The sequence below is a fragment of the Equus asinus genome, chromosome 12, assembly GCF_041296235.1.
Source record: "Equus asinus isolate D_3611 breed Donkey chromosome 12, EquAss-T2T_v2, whole genome shotgun sequence".
Classification (NCBI taxonomy): Eukaryota; Metazoa; Chordata; class Mammalia; order Perissodactyla; family Equidae; genus Equus; species Equus asinus.
This window is the reverse complement of record NC_091801.1, coordinates 30,913,686-30,922,808: the sequence shown is the minus strand read 5'-3', so window position 1 is coordinate 30,922,808 and position 9,123 is coordinate 30,913,686. Positions and strand designations below refer to the sequence as shown.

At 33.5% G+C, this 9,123-nt stretch overlaps 1 protein-coding gene across 9 annotated transcripts in view; it reads right to left on the bottom strand.

Moving 5' to 3' along the window:
• Positions 1-372: 372 nt before the first annotated feature.
• Positions 373-9,123, bottom strand: part of RB1CC1 (RB1 inducible coiled-coil 1) — a 91,177-nt gene continuing 82,426 nt past the window's right edge. For 8 of the 9 annotated variants that reach the window (XM_014843703.3, XM_070481296.1, XM_070481293.1 and 5 more), the window contains 4 exons: positions 8,916-8,974; positions 6,574-6,710; positions 3,345-3,415; positions 373-2,557 (listed from right to left, as the gene is read on the bottom strand). In XM_014843703.3, the coding sequence (XP_014699189.3) occupies positions 2,480-2,557; positions 3,345-3,415; positions 6,574-6,710; positions 8,916-8,974 (345 nt within the window). In that variant the 3' untranslated portion in view covers positions 373-2,479. The remainder of the gene's footprint in view (positions 2,558-3,344; positions 3,416-6,573; positions 6,711-8,915; positions 8,975-9,123) is intronic. The other variant, XM_014843717.3, reaches the window with a different exon arrangement.

Genomic DNA, 9,123 nt, shown 5'->3' with positions numbered 1-9,123 from the left:
GTTAATGAACCAACTAGAAAGCAAAACATAGGAAAAACAGAAGCAAAGAAAGTTCTTAGGCAGTAACTAAATTTCATATCACACAAGAAAGTAAGTCAATAGTATAGATTGATTTATCAAGAAATGGCAGTACAGTCACATAATTTGACACCTAAGATAAAAATGGCTAAAACAAGTAAAATTACCTCTTGGTGGCAAAACTGGGAAACAGGGCAAGAGCTTAGGCGCATATTAACTTTTTTGAAAGCATGCACATGTTTTACACCAAGATAATTTTTTTAAATAAATAAAAATAAAAGTTTATATAAATTTTGCTCATTCTGTTCTTAGTATATCCAGGTACCTTTGCCAAAACAAATAAAACTACCCACATAATTCACGTATGCTTAAAGTTTACTTGAAGTAAAACGTGATCTAACTATTCATTCTTGTAATAAAGAAAAGCGACATTTCTGTTAAGAGTTTGAACAGTGAACTTACAGGTTTTGATTATACAAAGAAAACTTTACAATAGCTAACGTTTACTTAGTACTTAATTTGTTTTTTTGAAAATGTTCAAAGCACTTTACGTTTATAATTTTCACCACTTAATCTTCAAAGTAACTCTGAGGTAGGTCTTATTACTACAGCATTTTACACATGAGAAAACAGATTCAGAGTTTACACAACTTGACCAAAGTTAAAGTTAGATCTGGAACTGGAACTTGGGCATTCTGATGTCAAAGCTCACAGTACGCTGACTTTAACCACCAAGGTAAGAACTCCATTGATGAGTTTTCATTTCCAAGTTTCATTTTTCTTCTTCTTAACTAAAAGAATTGCATTTTCTTTTTGTTTGCTTTATAAAATTATATGTGAACACTGACAGGATGGATATAAAATAGGATATAAGAAAAACTATAAGCAACAAAATCAAACATTAGAGAGCAATACTAACGAGATCGTGGATTTGATGTCATGTGTCAGCCCACAACAATTCCACAGCACAATGACCGCATATTAAATTTGAAGACTATCAACTAAGTCAAAATGGCCCACCTGGCAGATTCACTTAGACCCAACCAAATCTGCTTAACAAAACCACTCTTTATATAATTTATTGCTTTGGTATTCTTTGCATTACGGTGTCATGGAAGGATTGAATAGAAACATGTGAAATCATTTGTTCATTTATTCATTAATATGTTGTCAAATTCACTTTTCTATACACTATGGTGTTTATTCCATTTTCTGTACTATTAGATATACATACTTAAAAAAATATTTAACTTATTTTTATGAAGAAATTAAATATTTTCTGAAAAAGAATCGTTTTACTATTGTTCTCTAGCAACAAATCTGAAACAAGTCTCATCCAACTCAACTAACTCATTTAAATACCTTTGCTCCATGGCAATTTGTCTAAAGATCTAGTTTACACAATTCTATTCTACATAACACTGTTTTACTTTGTTACATAATATATAGTTAAAGAACATTTTTGTAATAAACATGTTTCTCTTTTGATATGATACAGAACAAGTTTTTCACACTTCCCAGTAATCACTCAAATATATTAAAAATGTATCCTTCTTTAAAAGGCACACACATTTACAGGTTCAAATCTTTATTGTTTCAAAATTCTACATGTCTTTTACAATACAATATTGTTATTTAAACGACCTTTAAATGGTTAATGTACAATGAATATCTTCTTTTCTGAAACTGAACCATGAATTACGATTTCATCAATATAATTATTCTAAACAGAATAATAAAGATGCTGGGAAAGTTTAAGAGCTGCATTTGAAATTGTCAATAACACAGACTTTTCCCTTTAGAACCTAAGTGACCAATCTGTTGAAAGTGCTTTTGAAGATTGCTGATTATGGCTGACCTTAAAAATCAGTCAATCAAATTAGAGTTCCTTTTTGTTTTGAAACATCAAAGGGCATTTAAAAAAATAAATGAAACAATTTGCTTTAGTAGTCTACAGAGGCAAACTCAAATTTATGATTATCTGCATGCAATACACTCCTCTTTAAATAGTTTTGAAGAATTTATACATTTTATAAAGAATGTGTTAAAGAGTGCAAGTTTTCTGATATTGATTTCACAATAGGACAAATGCTGGTAATAATAACTAACATTTAATATCTAGGTTCGAGCTTATGTATATGTAACAGGCAATTAATATGGCCAATCATCAGCCACAATGCACAGGGTATGCCCTTTGAGAAAATAAACTAGTTTGGTCCACATTTCTAGAGTTATTTGGATAAAAAAAAACAAAAACAAAACCATTTCAATTCAGCCAAGGGTTTTGATGAATTTATTGTTCCTACAATGTGGCCAGTTAAAAAGTAAATGATGTACATCAATGAAGTATATTGTCACGTTGACTTTGTATAAAAAGGTGGCCTGCTGTTTTTAGAGTGATGAATGAGCACTGTAGGACAAATCAGAAAAAATCACAGAATGTATTAATGTCTTCCATACGTTATACTTTCTTATTCCATGACACAGCTTTCACTCTGTAAAACTTCGTCCCCAAAGGAACTTTAAATCTGTTTTGTGCCTAAGCAGAAAAGAAAAAAGAGAATCACTTAAATGAGTAAACCAAATTACATAGGTACTGTCCTACCGTACTACTCAATGCTAGAGTCCTGGGGGAGGGAGGTAGAAGTTTTTATCACAATATACAAGATCCACTCCTCACCAGGGGAGAATATATTGAGCACTAATACTGATGGAAGAAGGAGTTGGTAATCATTGCTAAAGAATATAGTACAAAGTGAGCCATATGTCATTATTGTAAGTGTCAAAGAATCTCAATACTACAGTTTAAGTTCTATTATTTTGGAGCAGAGGGGCCCCAAATTACAGTGAGTTAGAAAGAATTCTTACTAGATTTCACTGATTCTATAGCACTGATATTTCTGACATTACAGTCAGGTGTACTTTTAGCCATCAAATATTTTACATTATCTTTCTTTAATGGAGGTAGCATATGAGAATAAGAAAACATCAATTCTATCTACAAACAGATTTCCTTTTAATCACCAGTTATGCTATGTTCTGTTTTTTGCACATGAAAACACCAATAACTTAACAATAACAGTACAGAAACTTGTAGTAGTTTTCCTGTATAGGCTGATGGATTGTTGGTAGTCTACTTCTATTATTTAAAGATAAATAACATAAATACTTATAAAATTGCTGATTCAAACTTACACTCATTGAATTCAAGGTCTAACTCAAGTGAGCTAAAGACCAAGGACAGCACTACTAATGATTTTTATACAAAGTAGTATGAGACTCTTCTTTATAATTCCCAGGTTTATATCATATGATGTAGTTGTTACCTTTTTGGCTTGACAGTATTCTTTTTCCATTACTTTTCCAAGTACCCAGGGTCTTCTAGATGCACCTGAAGCTATTGAATCAAACTCATTAATTTCTTTTTGAAAGGACACACAATTACTTACGAAAACATAGCTAAATGTCAGAATCAAAACAGACTAATAAAGTTCTCAGGAGTGAAAGAATGTGTAAGACTTTTAAAACTGCTGAAATCACTGAAGTGCGTAACAATTTATTAAAAAAAACTAAATTCATTTTACTTTTTCAATCAGTAATTTTAGCTTTATTTACTCATTAAATTCAGATGGTAAGCTAAATCATAGAACCAACAAAGTTCAAGAAATATAAGTAATCTATGTACAAATCCAACAAATAAATCTAGGAATTCCAAATTAGCTCAACAGTGCCCTCTACCGAAAGTGCTAACACAGATGACCTTTTCCATTTCTGAAAGCAAAGTAATGCAGGCAAAATTTACTTTCTAGGTTCAAAATAAAGGGCAGTGCTTTTATCACTAATGCTCAAGGGGCAGGAACTGTATCTTTCTCACATCTGTACCCCACAGTGCCTGGCACGGCAGTGTGAACGTAGTTGGTGCACAATAACTAATAATTGGTGCATAATAACCCTTTTAAGGGTTAAGAATCAAAGAAATTCTAGAAGGGTAGTACTTGTGTGAAGAGAAAATGGAAAATGTGGAGGACACAGGATCAAAAAGCTAGTCCTTATAGAGTTAAAGTGTGACAAGCTAAGAAGAGGTAAATACTCATTTTCTTTTTAAATTCATCAGAAGAGAAGGCGTCAAAAAAAAGTTGACTTCAAAAGTATTTGGCCAATAAATTATCTGTTCAGGCTAAAGACTTCGAGATTCCTAAGAGAAGCCAAAACTGACTTTTTATTCCATAAACACAATTTGACAAGATATAAATGAAAGATATTCTGAATAAATCATCAGAATTGAACACATATAGATACTATCACATGATAGAAAGATAAAAGCTCCAAGATATGGAATATATGCTGAAGAGCAACATAGTACTTCACAGACAATTCATAATTTCAGAAAAGAATCATCTAAAACTAAATGCTTATGTTTTATGTGCAAGGAGTAATGACAACCACTGTCAAACACATAAAAACAACATAGGGGTAAGGTAGCATTATTCCAATTGCTCTCCTCTGTTCTGTATTTCTCAAAAAAAAAAAAAAAAAGAGGGACCATGGGATTCCAGGGGAAAGTAAAATGGTTAAATAAAGTCTTTTCTGCAGGACTTTTGAGAGCCTTTAAAATGGTAATGTGCATTGTAAATCTCTAAGAGTACGCAGTGAGTGTTTCCTAGATTTAAACACTGAACTCCTCCTATTCTTAGAAAATGTACACTGAAATATTTAAAGATTAAGGGCCATAATATAACTTAGCCTCGTATGGTTCTGGAAACAAAAATGTGCACACATTTGTGTATATAGTCATGTGCTGCCTAATAACATTTTCTTCAACAATAGACTGCATACATGACAGTGGTCACATAAGATTAGTACCATATGGCCTAGCTGTGTAGTAGGCTATACCATCTAGGTTTGTGTAAGCACGGTAGGGAGGGAAGACATTTTCCTCTACTCTTCTAGGTTCTCCTGGCTGGTCTAAGAATTGAATTGGCATGAAACAGGAGAAAAACAAACAAAAGTTTAATAACATGTATACATGGGAGAAATCCAAGAAAACCGAGTAACTTGACAAAATGGCTGAAACTCTCACCTTAAAACACCCTCCTCAGCTCAAGACATAAGAAGCTGTTGGGGGTGGGAAGAGTCAGAGACTTCAAAGGGAAGGAAGGCAATTCACAGATAGGTGAAAAGTAGTAAACATTTGGAAAACAAATGATTATTTGTCCATACAGAAACAGAAGAACACAGAGGGGAGCCCAACAAACAGGCTTTTCTAGGTTCCTCCGTGTCTGCTACTCAGTTCATGTTAGGCTAAGGTGATAGCTCCCTTCCTGAGACAGGTTTTTTAATCTGAATTCTATTAGGTGGTTAAGGGGGAGGTAAGCAGAAAAACTTTCCGAGTCTTTTGTTTCTTAAAATAATCAATCCAAAATAAGACTCATGTTAAAGAGAGACAATTTGGGGTGGCAAATTTTGTTCCCCTTCTGTATACTCTATGATGTTCAAACAACAGCCAAATTGCCTAATGATGCATTTTTCAGAACGTATCCCTGTCATTAAGTGACACATGACTTTATTTATGTATTTGTACATCTAGACATACACATGTAGAGATAACGAACGTGGGGCAAAATGTTAACAATAGGTAAATCTGGGTAAAGGCATATGGGTTTTTTTCGTACTGTACTTACTATTTAACCTTTTGGTGAATTTAAAAATCATTTTAAAATAAAAATTTTAAACAATGAAAAAACAAAAAAATCAAAGAAAAAAAATCAAGTTCATTGTTTTCAAGGTACAAAACCAGTAAGCTATAAGTCTCTTTTCATTTTTCACAGTTACATAGAAACTGTACATCTCCATGGACATTCTATATAACCCACCGCCAACAGCCATGGAGTAATCATGTGACATTGGCCTAGTTCAGGAATTGGTATTGACTATGTTGGCAACTCATTCCCAATAGGGACATCAATCTAAATGGAGATATATTCTTGTTTTGTAATAATTCTATTTAGGTTACGTATTCCAGGGAATCTATTCTGTTCTTTTGGAATTCTTTAAAGATCAAAGTAATAGAAGACAGACATTATAATTTAGTATATTTTAACAAAGCTTATGGGCGTTTTTTTAAAAAATGAAATTAGTGATAAGTTTAATGAAAAACAAGGTGGGATGATAAATAGGATAGAAAAGACATTGTATAATTTAAGAGAAATTTTTGTTTTGCCAAAAAAGACAATGCTTTTATAAACAAACATGTATTAAGCTTAAATAGGTTGTATTTATATGAGAATTTTAACAATACAATTCTGCTATTGCTAGGGTATGAGATATGTGGACCCAATTGCATTAGCTACATTCTAGTTTTGAATTGTCAATAGAATCCAGGAAAATAATCTAGATAATGCAGACTTATAAAAAACAAGCAAAAAACCCCCCAGATTAAGCAGAGTTCCCTCTAAGTGAGTTAATTCTGATATAATTGGACAACAGGGGAGAAAAATCTTTAATCTAGTCTCTCCATTCCAGGTTTATTATTTTAGTTATGGATGTGACACTTACCACCCTCACCTGGTTTGAGATCCAGGGCAGGCAGAGACTCTGAATGCAGAAAATATAAGGTTGGACTAACAGTAAATAATACATAATTGTCGTGGCGTTCATCTAGGATGATGAGTACCAAATCTCCCACCTGAAAACTGAATAAAAGATGTGTAACTTTATTGCCCTAAGAGTTACTATCACCCTACTCTGCAAACTTTAAGTATATATTCTGCAATGCTCAACCATATATTCAAATATCAATGCAACATTAAATTGCACATTTGCATGACATATTTATTTTTACTCTACCCAGCTCCTAATGGGAGTGATGTTCATATACAGTAAATGTTCAAAGGATGAAGCCAGTGACTGTCAAAGACCACAAGCTTTTTAAAATAAAATTTCCAATACTATCTGCCATTTAGAAAAACAAAACAAAAAAACGCTTGGATGAGGGGTAGAAAAAAGACCCATTATAGTTTCATCTAGTCATAGAAAGAAGGTATTCCTCTTAATCTTTCATTTTATAACAAGAAACATATATTCAGAAGGAGAGAATTTATTTATAGTCACAGTGGCAAAGAAAGAACTATACACTATTTCCCCAGTCTCCAAGGATAGTATTCTTCAATTTGAAAGAAAAACGAACTGAGCTAGCTTCATGTACTTCTAATTAGTTTCAAACAAATAAATGGAAATTACCAGTTTAGGGTGAAGGCCTGAAAGAAGGGAGTAAGAAAAGAAAACTGGGTACAACTTGCCTACCTGCTTTGAGTGCTGACTCTTCAGTCTTTTTTTTTTTCCTGAGGTACAATCACCCTGAGCTAACATCTGTTGTCAATCCTCCTCTTTTTTCTGAGGAAGATTCACCTTGAGCTAACATCTGCTGCCAATCATCCTCTTTTTTCTTTTTCTATGTGAGCAGACACCACAGCATGGCCACTGACAAGTGGTGTAGGTCCATGCCTGGGAACCAGGCCAGGACGCTGAAGCAGAGCACACAGAACTTAAACCACTAGGCCACTGTGGCTGGCCCTCTTGAGAGTTGAGAGTCTTTTTTAGAAATGCTGTTTAAAATATCAACAGGCCCTGAAAATTAATCTCGGATTTCTCAGCTGTCAAGGTAATTTAGTTTAGTAGGTCCTACGTCTGTTAAATCATCAAAATGACTGGAGAAGCTCCAAAAATACTTGTTGCCTACCTAACAAGAAGCAGCAGGCACTGTTTTGGGTAAACACCAGACGATAATACATTAAAAAAGGTAGATGTGGCCTCCCTCAGGCAGTGTTTTTTTAGCTCACCTCTCCCTAATCTTTGAAAGACGTGAGTTGATTTGATTCGATTTGATTTTACATACTGCTGGTAGGTAAAGATAAATATAACCCAGCCCTTTCAAATCACTGAGTAAAGATAAAGGTAAACGTCAGTAACCACAGATATCAGACAACCAATTTGGTCGACAAATCTATTACAGACAAAGTAAAGGGTCTCTTAAAAAAATATTTTGTTTACTAATTTTTGTCAGTCCTGACAGGTACAGACAACTGACAGTACTCATGAGCTGCTAACAATGTTTTCTTTATTATTCCAGAGACCTTCCTTTCAAATAACCCATGCCCAAAACCAATAAATTACTATGGAGTAATTTGGTCTAGGAAGACTGACTATTACTCAACTAATAAATTTAATAGTGCATTATGAATTTGTAGCATATTAATAAAATGAAGTGTGAAGGAAAGGAACTCTTTTCCTTCAATAATTATTGTCAGTGGACAATAAAAACAAGGAAACACTGCAACTTAAAAAAATAAAGACACTCCAGTCTAAAATGGGATTAAAAAGAGGTGGAGGGCCAGCCCTGATGGCCTAGGAGTTAAGTTTGGCACGGTCCTGGCTTTGGCAGCCTGGGTTCAGTTCCCAGGTGCAGACCTACCACCACTTGTCTGTCACTGGCCATGCCATGGTGGCAGCTCACATACAAAAAAAGAGGAAGATTGGATGTCAGTGTAGGGCAAATCTTCCTCGACAGAATAATAAATAAATAATAAAAAATAAAAAAAAGAGGTGGCACTAGATGAAAAGTGAATTAGAGTCAAAAAAGCTTCAGTAATATTTATGTGTAAGTGATAATTAAAGCTGTAGTAAGAAGGACTTGGAATGCAATCCTAACGTTCCCCAAATAATTTAGAAAAACCTTGCTTTTCAATAAAAAATTTTGCTACTAATAAATACACAACACTCAGCTCAATGAACCTGGATTTGAAGGATTATAGCCTTTGAAATAAATTTTCATTAACAATTCAATACCATTCAATTCAGTAAACTTTTTTCACAGAAAAAACAAAAAATATAATACTTACTCTCTAATAGCTATCTTTTCAGAATGCCTTGAGGATACCGAAGACATGCTCTGAGACATCTAAAAAAAATGAACAGTTCATAAAGCTGATACAATTAAAGCACTACCTGTATTTATTAGGTCCTTAGTACAAAAATTTCTTTCAGTGTTATACACATTCACATCTGTGTCCCAGCTTTTGGAAAGACCAAACTTACATGGATCATTAA